Source organism: Humulus lupulus, chromosome 1, assembly GCF_963169125.1.
Source record: "Humulus lupulus chromosome 1, drHumLupu1.1, whole genome shotgun sequence".
Taxonomy (NCBI): Eukaryota; Viridiplantae; Streptophyta; class Magnoliopsida; order Rosales; family Cannabaceae; genus Humulus; species Humulus lupulus.
In genome coordinates, this window is record NC_084793.1 from 27,237,077 (window position 1) to 27,255,063 (window position 17,987).

Sequence of the window (17,987 nt, forward strand, 5' to 3'; positions counted from 1 at the left end):
GAGAATAATCAATTCATAGCAGCTGATTTCTATGTTACTACTAAAAACAGACTGAGATAGAATGAAAAAAATACACTCACAAACATAGATAATAATCTTAGTTATGAAGCAATATTATCGTACTGATATGGGCTTTGTAATCTTGTTTAAAGGTACCTGCTAACTGCCTTGTATTTGTAGTTTCATTTTCTATATATTAAAGGGAAAAAAAAAGTTTATCTGTAATCCAATCTACTCTATAACATTCTCTATATTGACTCAATGGTTGTTATGCTTTGAAAGAATGCTTCTATACGTGATTAGGTATCAGGTACAAGAAGTCAAATCATTTTCACTGCCTCAGACATTTCCCTTCCCTTCCCTTCACAACCAGGATACTTTGGATTTATCTCTGTTTGTGAATTAGTAGTTGCTTAAAACCTAAAGGAAAATGCATCCTATACAGAACTTACTGCATTGTCTCTACACAATCTTGACAGTTTCCTTGTTAATCGTTCTGACAAGTGCATAATCTTGGTCAGTGATTCTTTTTGGGTAAAGAAAACGCTGGCATTCTCAAGCATCACACTCATGTCATTCTTAGCTGCTTCCAAGCTCCTATAGTAATTGTTCCTTAACCTTGACTTGATCAGTTCAGGGTAAAATGGAGCCGCGACCCTACAAAATGTCCATAAATCCAAATACATAACAGCATTCTGAAGTTACTACAGGTAATATTTGTAATTAATCATATGATAAAGGTACCATGGCAGAAAAAATTCAACAGACTCGAGTAATAAATGGGGTTTGTATGTGTGTCTTGCATTACTAGACTTTAAACAAGGTGATTGTGCTAGGAATTAACTAGACAGGCAGTTGTAGCAAATATCTGAAGTTTGTACCTGTTGCAGAAATTTGACTTCTGAACAACATGATTCAGCTGCTGGATGATGCCACCGTCCTGCAAGACAAGCAGTAAAACAATGAGTTGAATCATCCATGAGACAAAACTGCAGCATCCACACAAATATGTATTAATGAGAATTATACCGTCTGCTCTAGTTTTGAAATAATATGCAGCAGCTTGTCTCGGCTTTCAGAATCAATATGGGGACGCTCCCACGATATGTTCTGATCATGTAGTTCCCAAGGACAATGTCGAGTGTTTTCTTCCCCAGAATCCTCCCTGTAACGAACTTCAAATCTTAACCAAGGGCTATCAGAAAACTCTTGTGATATAGCCTGAGATGAAACAATTCGTCCATCCCACCACATTCCACCTTCCCCATTCGCATGTTTCCACCAAACCTGGCATCTATCTCTAGTGCTCCAGTTTCTTTTAATTGCAGCATCATACAATGTTTTCTCAACAACAAAATCAGGCAAATCTCTCAGCTCAGGAAGTGTCAACTGGAATGATTTGCCAAACACATTTGACGAAGGATCTATAAATTTCAGTGTGATTTTGCAGCAGCTTTCCCCAGAACCTGAATCCCATGCATAGCCAAGGGCATCAACCTTGCAAATTTCAACCGTTCTCAGGTGACTCTTAAGCAATCTAGGAGGACCTTCACGCCTAACTGACTCAGCATATTCTTGGTGACCCTATATAATATAAAATCAAACCATTAGAAGCTATTAATGAAAGCTTAAATCAAAAAGAAAATAGAATATAAACCAAAATTTATACAGCGTGGAATCACCTGTCTCAAATATACAACTTCATCACCAAGCTGAGGAATATAACGATAACCCTCTTCATACTCTGACAGCGTTAGCCATGATAGCTTGCCAACAGGTTGATTTGAAATCCTTTTGGCTGTTGAATTTCTGTCATAATTATTAGATGTGCCCTGAGAATTTCTAGAGGACCTTGATTTTTTATGGAGCTGATCATTCATTTTTGTGTAGTACTCTTCTGCACCTTTTGATGTCCCTGCTGTATGATGATTTCCTCTCGCCTTAAAGCTAATGCTCATCGTGTTTGTTTCCCGAGAAGTAGCTTTCATGGTAAAGGATCTTGTTCTACGCGATACATCAGTAACTGCTTCTGGGAAATCAAACATTGAATCACGGCGGTACTTGGTGCTTGAAGTAGTTTCTTCCAAATCACCATCAAAACGTTCTAAATCAGACCTAGACTTATAATGTAACAGCGAAGAACTTGATCTGCGAGTACCTCCAGCTGGTCCAACTTCAGTATCCTGCTCCATGTTAGGAGGAATTTCAGACATCGAGTCATCTCTTGGACTAGTCAGTTCATCCTTAACTGTAACAAACTTTAAAGTTGATGGGCTTCTAGGATCAGTTAATATCCTTTTCTTCGTCTTGATTTTTATCTTTGTTGAGTTGAGGGGAGCATTTTCTTTAAATTCACGAGAGTGCTTTGAGTGGGTAGCTTCCTTTGTTTCCAAAGGGTCTCTGCATTTATCAGACGATGATGGGCCTTCATTTCCCTTGTTGAGATTCCCATTAAAAGAGGCCGCATCATTGCTACACTCTAGTTCATGCTCTCTCATAAAAGATGACTCAGGTTTAACATACTCATTCAAAGCATTTATTTCTTCTATATCATCAGCACTGTCATCCAATCCAGTGGATGCATCAACATCTTCGGATTTTGAATGTCTAGATGTGCGCATCTTGACCTCTCCCCATTTGATTTCATTCTCTGCAGAATCCTCCAAACAAAACTCAGTTCTCTCAGGTTGCCCCATATCTGTGGATTCATTTCTGCTGTGGTCCTGAGACAGCTCCACATCAGCTACATCTGCCAAAGTTGAGGCATGATTTACAAAGGATTTGTGTGGAGGTACGGAGTCAGCTTGATTGTCAAATTTGGATTTTGTGTCTTCTGCCGGCACTTGCTTTTTAAGTGAAAACTTCAAGAGCAATCTTGGCTTGTCTTGAAGATTTGATTGAGATTCAGAAAATTTGGGAGGCTTGGTCTTTTCCTCTAATTCAAGTGAGGATGGTTCTTCCTCTCTAGCATGCATATTCTGAAAGTTCGAATCAGATTCATTGCTTTGCATGTTAACATCTTCTAGCATCAAATTGCTGTCTGACGAATCATTATCTGATTCAAATTCTTCTTCTTCTTCATCGGAAGATGTTTCAGTAATTTGAGAAAACATATTTTGAGCATTGCGCGCTGCAACTCGCTGGGGCCTCAATGTTTTAGATTTAGAAGACTTCTTCTTTGCAACTTTACGACTAGTTTTTGGTTTCTTGGTTTTAAAACTCCTAGATACTGTGCTCACAGGTTCATCCAAATTTCTTTTCTTGATACGCCTCCCAGACGAAGTCATTAAATGAAGCTGGATAACAAAATAATTCAGTCAAAGTAATTCAGAACACCTAAAATTGAAAAAATAAAAAAATGAAACCAGTAAATTGAAGAAAGCTTTTGACCTTGTGTTTTTTTCTTTTTGATCTTCGTAGACCATCTTTATAACCATTCCCAACCTCATCATCTTCTGCACTACATTCTGAATCATCAGATGAGCTGACAACAATACTTTCCTTACCACCTTCACTGAAATTTTCGTCAGTAACATTGTACTCAGAATCACTATCTTCGCTCATCACTTCATTTTCAGGCTCCCAAAACATGGCATCAACAAATTCTGGTAGTGGCTCAATCATTCTCTCCAAATCTGCCAAAGGAGGCATTTGATAATCTAGGCCCAAACTGAAATCTGGGCCAACAGCAAATTTTATGGAAGATGGTCGCCACTCAATCCCCAATGCACCAAGTCGGCGCTGCTGATATGTAGTCTGATAAGGTTCTGGATATGGAATCATGCCTGTCATTTCATATCAATTAATGATAAGACAATATGTAGTAACTCAGTGACAAATTCCGAATTTGAATAGCTAGCAGCCAAGAAGTTACTTGAATCACAAAGAGGATCTTGAATGTTCCTTTGATGTACAAAAAGTTGTGTTTCCTGCGCCATATGTAAAGTACTCGGGATCAAAATATAGAACAAAATTTAGGCTGCATGAAGATGATTTAACATATGAACCTTTCAAAATTGAAAGAACAATTGAAAATTTAAAAGTCCTAAATGTAAAATTTAATTAATACCATGGCTCTTCACAAGAGGGTAATGGGCAAATGGTATTTACAGTGATTTTCTTAATAACTTGATACTAAATGCATATTTGAAGATAAAGTTACCACAGAAATATGCAATAATGAGTGAAAATGAATAGCCACTCTCAACCTGATCAAGAACATTGCCAGATGCATCCCGTATAACTGGACGATAATCCCCGAGAAAGAACTGATTAAGGATCATTTATATAATTGTTAGAGAGTTGAAACAACAGAGTTAAGAAACCAAGGCAGATATAAAACAATTATAGTACCTGATCATATTTAGCATCCTTTTGAGACTCGCCCTGACCTGTGTTTATCAAATATATCTGGCCAACATCATCTGAAAGTACAATCGAAGTCCCATCCCTACGAAAATATATTTGAAATTAGTAACATATAAGAAGAAGGAAATAAAGAAGAAAAGACAAAGATAAGTAATACTTACGCAGAAAACTTTCCATCAACCAACTTAAACTCCCCCATCTTATAGATCCGAATAGGTGTGCCCTCCCATATCTGAAAAAATAAATTAGCTCCTTAGAGAATAAGCAGAATATAATTATTTATATGAAGAGCAGAAAAAATAAGAACTCACATCCCACACTATTGTTTGCCCATCATACCCAGCACTCATCGCTATCCGAGGATTGAAAGGATGAACATCCAAAACATAAGACTGTAGAGAGTTCAACAGCATAGTACTGAACCAGTTAAGCAATAGATTATAACATATAAACCGAAAAGAAAAAAAACAGAAAAAGTGTAAGAACAAACAAATTACAGTATGCTTGTATACTGAAAGAATTAATCAGACTAAATCATATAAATAGACTTATTCGGATATTGAAGAGTATTCTCTTTCAATTTTTTTCTTAATAGGATCAACAACAACAACAATAATTCTGCAGATGAAGCATCTTCCTAAACTTGTTGAACAGTATAACAAACCAGCATATATACATTATCAATGAAACAATCATCAAATGAAATTCATTAAACAGTGTAACACCCAGCATTGACATTATCAACAAATAATAATCAAATGATGACAAAAGCTTATAATACAAACCACTTACAGATGCACTGTGCCCAGTCAATGAATGCACTAAGCTACCATCAACTGCATTCCAAACACAGATTCTACAATCTGCAAAATTAAGCACCACTATATTAATTTAAAAAATAAAAGATAATGGTAGTCAATAACAACATCGACAACTAAGGATGAATGAAACCAGTATACATCCACTGAAAACAGAATATTGGAGATGGTGTACATCCCATAAGAGAATGTGTACTCAATAAAGGTACAATAGGGAAACTTACGCCAATTCAAGAAGATAAGAAAACCAAAAAGAACTACTTAAACGGATGATGGGGATCATAGCCTATGAGGCAACTTGGCTACATGTAATATGCTTTGTTCAACATGTAAATTATTATATACTTTACCCATGATAGCTGCAAGCACAAAGCGATTATCCAGGCTCCACACAATCATGTTAACACCACGAGGGGTTGGAAGAAATCGCTGACGCGGACCCCCTCTAGAAGGTTGAGGTGGCAGCGGTGGAGGTGGAACCTTAAGATGATATGCACGTGTCCAACGTCCAACTTTCCCCTAAAAATTATATGCCAAATATAACAAAATAAATTCGATAGGCTAACTGGTAGTTTGGGTACTACAATATATTTCTATTTACCTACAAAACATATTATGTATATATGTCATTAAATTATATTTGTATTATTGTCAAGAACTCACATGGGATCTGCGAGATCTTGGAACCCAAATAATTGCACTACCATCACGAGAACAAGTAACTATATTATCATGACAAAACCTGTGAACATTCAGGAAAGAATGAAATATAGCTGTGTTGAGAAACTTTAAAAGGTAATGTGCTTGATGGTAGGAACATCAGTGAGGAAGACATTGACACACCAGGAATTCTTAAATTTTGGAATAGTCTCCTCCTTTAAAGAGTCCGAAGTTGAAGCTTTTGAAGCCACAATACAGCCACTGCACACGGAAGTAATAGATTTGTCATGAAATTATGTAAATGAATATGTTTTTCACAACAAATAGACTAACCTGAATTGTACGTAATTGACATCATTCTCATGGCCAGCCAATACATCCATTTCATGCATTGGCTGTTCTGGGTCATCTGTATTAGATTTCAAAGCACTCCAGACCTACAGGTAGTCAACTCTATATGAATGTGTCCAACTAAACATATAATACAGATTAATACAAGCGAAACCCAACGGTACCAACAAGAGGTAATTATGAAGCATATTATCAAACATACCCTTGCAAAGGTGTCAGAGCTACCAGTGACAAAAACAGTCCCGTCTGCATTGTAAGAACAGCAAAGTATTTGATGATTTTGTGAACCACTAACCGAAGACGGTCCAGTATTTAATGAAACAATGCTCTTTCCTGCAGTAAACATCCTAGTTTGATGAAAGCGAACAACACCCAATGTAACAGTTATCATTACAAAACACTATAGAATTGATGAACTGACCAGCTAAAGTGTCTGCAGGTTTTGGTTGGTATATTCGTGGTTTACACAGTGAATACCTAGCATCCCAGATACGACAAGTTCCATCATCTGATGAACTACAAAAGTCATGAAAAGAAGAGCAGGTATTAATAATGCATCTTCAAGTATGGTAGTGTCACTCCATTTCTGCGAAGGTTATAATATGATAATCACAAACACGATATGCATTAAAAAGAATATTGTTGAGAGTCAAAAGGCAGAGCAATATTTTACTGCAACATGAAACACTAGGAAGAACAATACTGATTCAGAACATTCACTAAGAAATCATATATATAGCAGTCAAAGAACTAAACAGGAGCAACGACAGAAATAGAAACTCTTTAAAAATAATTATATAATTTTTTAAAAAAAAAAAACTCATGATGTGGCTTACGATAAAAGCTGATACACAGCACTCGGCCTGGGACTAAATGCAATTGCAGTAACAGCTCCAGTGTGCCCCTGTAAAATTGATACTGGCATTCCATCCGGCAAGCGCCACTGTAGGAAGAGAGACATTCTTAGTGATGATCAAATATGAAACAGAGATGGTAAGTTATTAGAAGGCAAGATACATACCACTCGAATGACAAAATCATTTGAGCCAGATGCCACCAAAACATTGTTTGAACTCACAGCCAAATCAGTGATATCACCCTTTTGGAAAAGAAAAAGAAAAGGATTACAAATGGTTATATTTCAAGAAAATGATGAAGGCTATATTTCAAATAAAAAAAAGTTCTCCATGTGATGTGGACAAAAATTACTTCATGTCCACGACAGCTGGCCAAGCAAAGTGCAGTTTCCATTGACCAAATCTTGACAAGACGATCATCTGAACCAGTTATAACATATCTTCCTGACCGGTCAAATATGGCTGCACGACACAAGCAAATTCCTTTGGTACAGCTAAATTATATATTATCTTTCTTCAAATAACTAATACAAACTCCAAGATTTACATTACGTAATGAAACAAGTGCTCAAGTAAATACCAAACATGCTAAAAAAAACAGTAGAAGTATGAGAAATCTATTGTCAAATTGATTTCCAAAAACCCTAAGAATACATTAACTAGTGCCGGTATTAAAGGGAATGAAAATGCTTGGAACCAGGTCAACGTCATCAGAAATGTTCAAAATAATGTACTCCTCATCCTAACAAGTGATTTAGGAATAATAGTTAAGCAAGATCTAATACAAATGGGTTCTTCTCAGAATATAAAATTTTGATGAAAAGTTTGGTTGATAAGACCAGTACCACAATAAACAGCATTACGATGCCCTCTTAGCTTCTTTATGTTTTGCATCTTTTGCAGCATAGTCGATGGTTTCGCAATGGCATAACATGCAGAACGAATAGATGGGGCACGATGATGCTTCGTAAAACCTCCTCCAATTTCCCTCAAACCAAGCCCACGAACTTGCCCAGCTTGCATGTGAGGCCAATGTAAATAAGCTGGCAGAGGCTTACCATGCTTATTTTCCATATTCTTATCACCTGCATAAACAGGAATAAGAAAGTTTACAGAAAAGTCAATACTAAGATGGTGTTTGGTTGAAAGTATGGGTTAGGATAGCATATAAAGGAATTTTAATGTTCAGTTGAACTTTGGAATAAGTGTTTGGTATGAAATACTATGTTTGGTTAACTGTTGGAAGTATTTTTTATTTTCTTTGAGGGTTTTGGACTGAAAATATCTTCAATACATCCAGACAGAGAACATTTATATGCTTAAAGTGATGTTAATCAAGGACACCTGATACTATATAATAAAACTCCACGGTTTTCCTCCGACATAAGTGAGGGCTCTTGATATATTTGAGAGGAGCTCAGTCTAAGACAAAGATACTATTTAATAAAACTCAAAACATTCAATGAGTTTATAGACATTAGTGGGAGCATAAAATTGAAAGACAAAAAAAAAACAAGAAAGCAATTGTGCTTAGCTTAATGAAGCCATTCGTCCTAATTATCAAACAAATTACTACCATAATCAATAGAATGTTTAGCCTACTTCTGAACCCTCTAATTATTGAAATTTGAGTGTGGATACATTTCAAATAAAGTTTTGACAGACATATCTTGACAAATTAAATGCAACTACAAGTAATCAATAAAGATATTAGACCTATTTCTAGAATCTTAACCTTGCAAGAACAAACAGCCATAAGTAATAAATAAATACGCTAAATAGAAATCAACCAGAACAACAGCAACGAAAGAACCAATGAGATTAAGAGTGAATATCTACATGACATCACATACAATCTACAAGCGAAAAAGACCCCGTTCCCAGTAACGTAGGGACATCAGCTGCATTAGGGGCATTTCTTCCAACTTTGCCATGCAACGGAGAGCATTCAACCGCCATCAATTGTTTCAAAAGCTTCAGCAGGTGGTCCTTCTCAACATGAGGATACCTAGAAATCGAATAAATGACTCATCATTTCACATATGGAGACAAAAAATGCACAGTATGCCATCACCGATTTTGGGACCAAATATAATGTGTTTGTGTGTATTATTCATTTTGTGGGAAATATTATTAAGAAAAACTGATGATATTACAGATAATCTTACAAATATCAAGATCTTAAAATAAAAGGAAGCATTTTTGACGTATTTTTGTGACTTCTTAATCTTGAGAGCAAGTCCTTTTAATAATTGAGCTTTTGGATACAGAACTGTTGAGAGAGTAACAAGACATTTCCAAGTTTATCTTCCTAAAGGAAGCTTTTTTAATTAATCATTTTAAGGAACGAGAAAAATGAAAGAAAACTTTGAATCCAGCATACTCTAATATAAACGGAGTAAACAACACCGAAATGTAAAATCACAATACACAATAATGAATTCAAATTAAGACTAGAAATTAGAGAAGCATAACTAAGAAATCACCATGGCTATTATAGAACTTATGATACAATGAGCTTCAATTAGAGCAATTAGACAATATGCATACCTCTCCATGAGTTTATCATACGTCAAAGGGAAGGACACACCATCATCATTGGTATCTCCACTACATGTACCACCCCTTGAAAACCAAGCGTGATATCTTCTAGGCAAAAGCTGATGCTCCATAAGCTCACCCAAGAATTGTGTAAAAGTCCTCTTGCATGGCCCAAAAGATAGAAAGTGCAAAATCAAAAAGTAAACTTCTCCAAGGTCGACATCTACTTCAGTCTCAGCTGCATGACAACTAGCTCTCTCTACGATCTCTAATTGAGTCTTCTCAGACACCTGATTAGAAAATTTACGAGGTGCCTTCTCAAAAGAAGGCACGCCAACAGAAGGTGTGCACTTCCAAGGATCCATGTTTTTTCCAGTAACCTAGAACATCAGAACATGTGCTTTAGACCCTTAGTTATGTCTACAAAAATACTAAACAAAGATGTTCAAATTGAAATTGCGGGTTGCTAAAAGTTGCCTTAAACGTGACCCTTTTGTCTGTTTTTAACACATCAAATTATTACCAACATGGCAATCTCAGGCTTCTTGTAATGAAATGCAGTTTACAGTTATGGTAGGTGTGGAATAAATTCAGCTAAGTACAATCCAGATAATAAAAATGAGTTCTACCCATGACAATATTAGTATACAACAACCCAATAGCCGATCGTTCAACTTAATTGCACTTCAAAATCATAGACCCCAACAAATAAAAAAAGAATCTTTAATAGAAAGTTGATAATTTTTTTGTTTTGTTTGTAAGATTAAGACATTTGGGATTTGAAACTGAAAAAATTGCTTGCGCCACCAATCCACAATGCAAAGGGCAAAGGTGAAAAGGAGATAGATCTAACAAAATATTATAGATAAAATCTAAAACATTTACCTTAAATAGAGTCGCCTTCGATGAGAGAAGGGTTCATACTCATTCGAGCAAACGAGGAATGGAGCAATATGGGGGTTTTGGGGTTTCCATTCCTAGGTTGAGGGAGAGCTGGTCTGAACGACCAACCTCATTTAAATATAAATAAAAAATAAAAACAATTAAATTAAAAATTCACATTTTGAGGGGTTTTTGCTCGAACTCATGAGTTCTTGTAGTTTGGTTTTTTCAGTTAACAAAAGAACAGGAAAAGCTGCAAAATAGTGAGTCCGTAAAATATTTTCTCGGACAAAAAGAAAATTATTAATTGAAAAAGAAATAATTAAAGAAGACAAACGAAGAAATAAATATATATTTATTTATCTCGAAATGGAATAAATTTCATGATCAGGTCAGGGTTTCTGAAATGACTAAAATACCCCACTCTGCACGGTGCTTTTGTTTACGGTTTCATAACGAAGACAAATAGAAACTGGACACGTGCGATAAGATAGTAAATGGTAACTGTATTTACCTCTAAATTGGTGAAAACAGTGGAAATTTTATTTTATTATTCAATTGAAATGGGTTCATTTATAAAATAAAGGTAAAAAAATATTTTTGGCGCTAAAATAAATAGATATTCAGATCCACTAGCGTCCAATCTACGCCACTATTTTATAGAAGTGAAAGAAATAGTATAGGCTTAGTTTTGTCTCTTCTTTGACGAAAAGGGTACTATAAAAGAAATGGGATTTAGACAAGTAATTGGTTAGTTTAAATTAAAATAAAAAGCAATCAAATCATATTACTCCAGATACAAATCGACCAAAAAATCTAAACTAAATAATTAAAATACATCTCTTACAAACTAGAAAGAAAAATGTGAACATTTTCAACTGTTATAATAAAGAGAGAGACATCAAGCATCAATAAATCGAATGTCAAAAGTGTGAGGATGTATCTGCCACACATTCAGGGCTGCATATTCCTCCAAGCATTCTTTCAGCTGGGCTTCACTGTAACCCTGCTCTCGAAACAAACCAAAACAACATTATTACTTTAGGGGAGAGGGAGTAGAGAGAGAGAGTGAATCGAATTTAAATCAAATTTGGTTGGTATTCTATTATATTTTGTTTAGTTACAATTTAAATACCATTTCAATAGATGGTTTCATACAATTTTGATAGAATAGTTATTAATTCCAAAATTAGAAGAAAAGATTATTACTCTCAACCAAAAAATACCAATGACTGCATCAATGAAAACAAAGGTTAAGAACTCAATATGCAATTGATTTCAAACTAAAACCAAGTATAGTATTCAGGTCAATAGAGATGAAATTAATGAATACCAGGAATGAGACTAACCTTTCTAGAAATCCAGTTAAGTGCATGAGCATAGCTAACATCCATTTTGTGACTCCTGGCAGCTTCATCTCGAAGAATTGAATAGATATCAGAGATAGCATCAAGACCAGACTTTTGACGATCTTCAGAGTATAATGAGAATTTCGACATCTGCATTAACCTAAGTGCCTCGTCCACATCACTTTGAGCAACTGTTTCAGAGAATCGGAGTCTCGCTAGTGCCTGTAAATGTTTTATAGGTTTCAGCAAACTCTTTCTATAGTAATGCTATTTTTTTTAATGGTCAATGCACCATGTGGATATATTTTCCTAAACATGAGACCCAATTTAGCAACAATGAAACAAATAAAAAATCTAAAAGTTCATTGTACTTTGCTCCACCATTTCAATTTTATAATCCCTCCTCAAATACCTATTAGCAAACTTATATTTAACGAACATTAACATGTCAATTGATAGGGGAGTACACTTAGAAAAGAAAACGTAAAATAAGACTTACAGCTGATATCCGGAGAATGCTGAGCAGTGTTCTCACAGTTGTGTAAGAATGTGGGGTGTCTGATTTTGCTTCTTCTTGCCTAATAGCAGTGTAGGCACTAGCAATGTACTCCTCAAGCTCCTTTGGAACAGAAGGAGACAATCTTCTTGCAGCAGAAATATATGCACTGAAACACAAAATAAAGTAATTTACAAAAAAAAACCAGCAATTATGCTCATCCACGAAGATTGAAAAGTAAAAAAAAAACAAGACGAAAATACATGACAAAAGGCATGGTCTCATGTGAGTAGTAAATATGCAATTAAAAATATAACAGTTCTAAATAATATTGCTTATGTATCATTTACCGAAGCACAGATGAGTCAAGTGGAGTGAAACCAAGCGATGGAGATTCCCTGTTCTGGTGGACATAAACAACATGCCTAGCCAGCTCAAGATCACTATCCATATCAGCTCTATCAAGAATCAACCACAGGAGATCAAATCTTGATAAAAGGGCTGGGGGAAGATTGATATTTTCGGCGGGACTCCTCCGCAGGTCATATCTTCCCCTTAAAGAACAGGCAGTCAAGAGCATGTGTTAGTTTACAGTGCTATATCGAAATCCTAGCATAACAAAGAGTCATCTATGACCAAAAAGAAACCACAAGGTTAAGACTTAAAAAGTAAAAAAGCAGCAGGACGGAGATAACTAAAAAAGACGAGCAAGAACAGAACGATTTATACCATGCTGGATTGGCAGCAGCAAGAACAGCAGTTCTTGCATTCAGGGATGTAGTAATCCCAGCCTTGGCAATGCTAACAGTTTGTTGCTCCATAACTTCATGAATGGCTGTACGATCTGATTCATCCATCTTGTCAAACTCGTCAATAGCACATATACCCATATCAGCTAGCACCTGTATTCAATTATTACAACAATGATTAATTTCCCAGCCAAAAAATGGAAAGCAAACCTCCTTGAGAAGCAGCTAAACTAAACAGCTGTTTCAGATAATGTCACAAAATTAAGCATCTTTATCAACTCAAGTTCTTGACTCCAATTTAGAATGAGAAAAATTTACGTCCTACTGTGATTAATGCAACAACAATTTAAATCTGAAACGTCATGCATCAGTGAAATAGCACTAGATGCCTTGGAAGCTTAAGGACTTGTATAATATGAGCAGAAACTAAAACAAACATAAGTAATGATGCACACAAAAGAGTGTATGTCTCACCAATGCTCCTCCTTCAAGAACCATCTCATTCGTGACTGAATCTTTCATGACAGCAGCAGTTAAACCAACTCCGCTGCTTCCTTTTCCAGTTGTATACACTCCCCTGGGAGCTACATTAATAATATGCTTAAGAAGCTGACTTTTTGCAACTCCAGGATCCCCCATTAAACAGATATGTAAATCTCCTCTAATCTGCAATGTAAAAAGAGGAACTATTTATAGATCGACACAAATAAATAAAATTTAACCTCAACAAAATATGTGTTTAAGGGATCCCACATGAAAGAAGTAGTTATTCTTATTCACATGAATTAAAAATCACTTTATGTAACTGCATAACAGAATCAACAACAACCAATAAAGTTGAAAAAATAGGCAATAGTGGGTGCCTCTCATTTACTAGAATCATGCTACTGAACATGAAAAGCAGAACTCAGCATAGAACCAAGTAAAATTGAATTGCATGATAATAATGTATCTACCTTCATCCCATCTTTCAGCTTCCTGTGAGGAGCACCCACAAGAAGAAGAAGCAAAGCCTTCTTAATATCTTCATGTCCAAATATTTCAGGTGCCAAGGATCGTGCCAACTTGTTATATATATCACCATCCTCAGCTAAACGTGCAATTTGCTCTTCTTCATCATCTTTAAGGTCATACCTGTAATTGAACATACCTTAGTAAACAGTAGATCTTTACACCTAACAGTAGACAAAATCATTCCAGAAGTTGATTGATTTTACCAAAATCTTTCTCAGAAGAACCATAAGTTTCTATGGTAAGATAGAAAGAGAGGAAAGCAATATATGTAAAAATATATATTTATAGGAGACTTTTTAAGGTTCTTCATAGTATTCTGAAGGATAAAGCACTTTAGTTGCAAACAGAAAGTTAGAATAAATGAATGTAAGGGAAGATACTTCAAAATGCTTACTCTTCATATTTTTTCTTGAAATGTGTAATCGACATGGCTTCCAAGTAGGTATCTGCAACTAAACCAGCTCGCATTGCTTTGAAACCAGTGTAAGGAATAGGAAGAAATATCCCAGATAATTCAACAACATCACCCGGAGTCACCTGATAACAGAAGAAAAATAATTAGAAAAAAGTTACGGTGATCAGCAAAATAAAGTAGCAGCAGGACCAATACTATCAGCAGCTGAGAAATTTTAGTTCTTCCAAGGACACAGAAATAAAAAAATATCAGCACAATCATTAATGCCATAATGTTCACTCTTTCAAAGACACCAAAAAAAAACGATGAAGAAAGAATAACCAACCTTTCTTGTGAGTTCTCCTCTAAGGTGAACAGTCATCGTTCTAGGAATATGACCTTTTGGAACGTGTTCAGCCAGTTCTTGAATTTTGGCCTGAAATTTAATCATCTCAAACCTTAACTCAGAGAAGGAAAAACAGCTCAAGAAATTAATAACAAATTTTTAACGGAATATGTAGATTTGTTATTAGCAAATTGTGATTAACAAAATTTGTAATTTGGTTAGCACAAATTACAGACCTCTTGAAATTTCAAAAACTTGGATGCTCTGAGTTGAAGGATAAGATTCCCTTTTGTTCGATTTATGTCACAACGCTTGGATGGGCATTGAAATATGGGCATAAAAATTCGAGCAGTGACTTCCTGTTAGACCCACAAAAGAAAAGATGAAAGAAGCATTAAAGGAAGAAAAAAAATCAATAATGGCTTACTTAAGTAACGTTACTCACGTGGTTGAAAGACAAGAATAAAACAAAATTAAAATCTTTTAAAAAAAATCTTAAAAGTTACTCGCGTGTGTGTATGGGGGTAGGGGTTCAGACCCCAATTAGATCAAAAAAAGTTACACGAACTTTCAATTTTCGCCGAGTGCCAATAAAACACCACAAAATTATGCAAATGGAAAGATAGAGCCAACGGGTCGTTATTCTAGTCTGAATTATGCAACTAAACAAAGATGGTTTTCAGTGCTACTTATATGATTAAGCAAGTTTACCTGGTAAATTTCGAAACCACATTCTTCACATGTATACACAGCAACCTGCATCAATGGCTTAACATCTGAACAACGGATCACAATGCCAGATATCTTCACTAGCTGACCAATGTACGAGGCCTTGACCTCCCTAATGGTAAAAGGCTTTACTTTGGAAGATGCTTTTATGTAAACTTCACTGTAAAAAGAATAGAAAACCAATTAGCCAAAGAACTAGGAACCTAAACGCAAAACAGAGTCTTTCTCTGAACTCACTAATAGCGCTTGATTTCGGGAGGCATCTTCTGATGAGGATCTGAACCGTCAACGTTCTCCGGTCCATCATCAGACCTTTGTGTCATCAATATGTCGTGATCATCATCTGGAAAACCCTCTGTCGGCTCCGGCATAAGCTCATCAATTGCGTCTGCGAAAATTCCAATGTACCGGCGAGTATTTTCGGTAACCCTTCTGAGAAATTCTTCATCCAAGTCCTTATACTAAAGGAAAAAGAAAAAACAAAATAAATTCATAACTGAAAATTAGGGTTTTCAAACCGAAATCAGAGCAGATGCTAAACTTACATTAAACAAGTCCTCGAGATCAATCTCAACAGCTCGGATTTTGCGATTGGCGACTTCTTGCTGTAAAATAAAAAACATTATAAAGAAAAACTCAGTCTGACACCTAAAGTGAAATTTGTTTCATTTATGATATTCGAAGTATGAAAAAAACGGAGAAACTCACAAGGATGTTCATGTATTTGGCCTCGCCATTGACATCTGCGAAATTTGAAAGGAACTCTTTCGCGAGTGCTGAGAAAAAAAAAACAAAAGAAATCAGAATAGTAGTTTGAAAGAGAAACCTGAACATGGAGAAAGTGAAAGAGTTGCTTACTTTTATCTGAATCGAAATCGAGGTCCTTCATGGCTGCACAGAGAAGCGCGAAGAGGAGTGAAAAAGAGAAAAGTAGAGAGTCTGAGAAGAATGAAAGAAAAATGGGAGAGATGAGAATGAGAGGGTTGGGTTGAGTTTGGCGGCAAATGAGTATATGATAGTGGTGTTTTGGCGGGAAAGGGAGGGTTCTGATCCGCTATGATTAGTTTTATTGCAATTATTCAGATGGACGGCTAGGATGTCTTGATTGATTAGATTCATATTTTTTTTTTAAAAACAAAAAATAAATGTGGCTGCTGGGATTCGAGCCCAGGTCTCCACGGCCACAACGTGGAATTCTTACCACTAAACTACAGCCACTTTGGTGTTCGGTTAAGGAACAAAACATTATTTAAACAGTGCTAAGTCTAAGGGTAATATTGCAGAGATTGTTGATAATGCTGTTTGTAGTCTTTTGCTCGATTTAGTTTTCGGACAGGAAGTTTTAGGTTTATTTTTGCAATGTTTGATTAGTTTTTTAATTTTACCGTGTGACATTTGGTAGTAATTATTTTTTTATATTATCTTTAGATGGTTTGATTTATTTTAACGTTAGTTTTAGTTAGTATCGTTAGAATTATTATCATGGACTAATATAATCATAAATATTATTCCATAATCACAACCATTAGTTAAAATGTCTATTAATTACTAATAACCATAATAGGATGGTTCACATTTACTAATTATATTAGAGACACATAGTGGCACCCTAATGACTATGTGTTGGCCCATTAAACTATAGTTCACCACCTCATATTATAATGAGCCTCAATTAGCCCACTAATACCTCTTAAGGTATGAGAGCATAATATATATGGTGTATGGGTGGCAATTGGAGGCATGGTGGTATTGTGGTAAGGGTTGGCTATCCATAAGCTTCCTCTTGCATTTTTACACTTGATCTTGTGTGTGATTTTGGCAGATTGTGGAGTGAGGAAATGGCTCAAGATGGGATGAGCAACATGGGAGGTATGTTATCTACATTCCCAAACTAATGCCCTAAATAAAATGTGATCTTGGTTGTTGCGTTATCATTTAATGTTATTGTTGAATCTGATTTATATATATAATATTGTTTATAATCTAACAATTGATATCATGAGCAAGGTCATTTGAGTTTTAGGGCTTGTTTTTTTAGACAAAATCCCATTTTGTTCAAATATGATTTTTGCCCAAATTTTCGAAATAAATGATATGATGACGTTAGAAATTGGGTTTGATAATGTTTAATGAGTTTCAACTTGATTTTGGGTTTTTCCTTTGTGTTTATTTGCTGAAATACCAAGCTTTATTGGTGCATAACAATGGTGAAAACCCATTTTTGGGTTCTATAGTGTCATTGAGTTTTTTGGGTGAAATGAGTGAAATGGAGGTAATGGATCGAATAGCCATGGAGAGGGGATGAAAACCCAGTCGACGGCAGCTCGAAAGGTGGCCGGAAACACCGATTCCAGTTGGGTCGGACCCGTGGGACGAACCAGGTCGAACGCGACCCGAATGCCCCAAATCAGAGGACAGAGACGACGAAAAACG

At 35.7% G+C, this 17,987-nt stretch overlaps 2 protein-coding genes and 1 non-coding gene across 4 annotated transcripts; all 3 read right to left on the bottom strand.

The window, feature by feature from the left end:
* Positions 1-89: 89 nt before the first annotated feature.
* Positions 90-10,775, bottom strand: LOC133789944 (uncharacterized). Of its 2 annotated transcripts, none has more exons than XM_062227604.1 (24): positions 10,481-10,775; positions 9,605-9,975; positions 8,908-9,062; positions 7,900-8,139; positions 7,407-7,516; positions 7,219-7,296; positions 7,034-7,140; positions 6,619-6,713; positions 6,400-6,530; positions 6,180-6,283; positions 6,030-6,107; positions 5,850-5,928; positions 5,537-5,705; positions 5,161-5,231; positions 4,680-4,760; positions 4,530-4,600; positions 4,354-4,450; positions 4,209-4,268; positions 3,875-3,929; positions 3,391-3,785; positions 1,683-3,296; positions 1,030-1,584; positions 882-940; positions 90-657 (listed from the first exon to the last, which is right to left on the bottom strand). In XM_062227604.1, exons 2-24 carry the CDS (start codon positions 9,958-9,960, stop codon positions 438-440), a joined length of 4,980 nt encoding a protein of 1,659 aa, XP_062083588.1. In that variant the 5' UTR covers positions 9,961-9,975; positions 10,481-10,775; the 3' UTR covers positions 90-437. The 2 variants fall into 2 exon arrangements, with proteins under 2 accessions (XP_062083588.1, XP_062083583.1); XM_062227599.1 differs by having other exon boundaries at positions 7,407-7,537.
* Positions 10,776-11,282: 507 nt separating this feature from the next.
* Positions 11,283-16,558, bottom strand: LOC133789959 (DNA replication licensing factor MCM7). The gene is made up of 15 exons (XM_062227606.1): positions 16,413-16,558; positions 16,263-16,330; positions 16,100-16,159; positions 15,792-16,015; positions 15,537-15,714; positions 15,062-15,184; positions 14,826-14,915; positions 14,480-14,622; positions 14,028-14,205; positions 13,546-13,737; positions 13,052-13,224; positions 12,673-12,876; positions 12,326-12,491; positions 11,827-12,048; positions 11,283-11,483 (listed from the first exon to the last, which is right to left on the bottom strand). Exons 1-15 carry the CDS (start codon positions 16,441-16,443, stop codon positions 11,379-11,381), a joined length of 2,157 nt encoding a protein of 718 aa, XP_062083590.1. The 5' UTR covers positions 16,444-16,558; the 3' UTR covers positions 11,283-11,378.
* A 142-nt stretch (positions 16,559-16,700) lies between these two features.
* On the bottom strand, positions 16,701-16,772 carry TRNAH-GUG (transfer RNA histidin (anticodon GUG)). Its single transcript has one exon. It is a non-coding gene; the product is annotated as a tRNA-His (tRNA).
* Between the last annotated feature and the right edge of the window lie 1,215 nt (positions 16,773-17,987).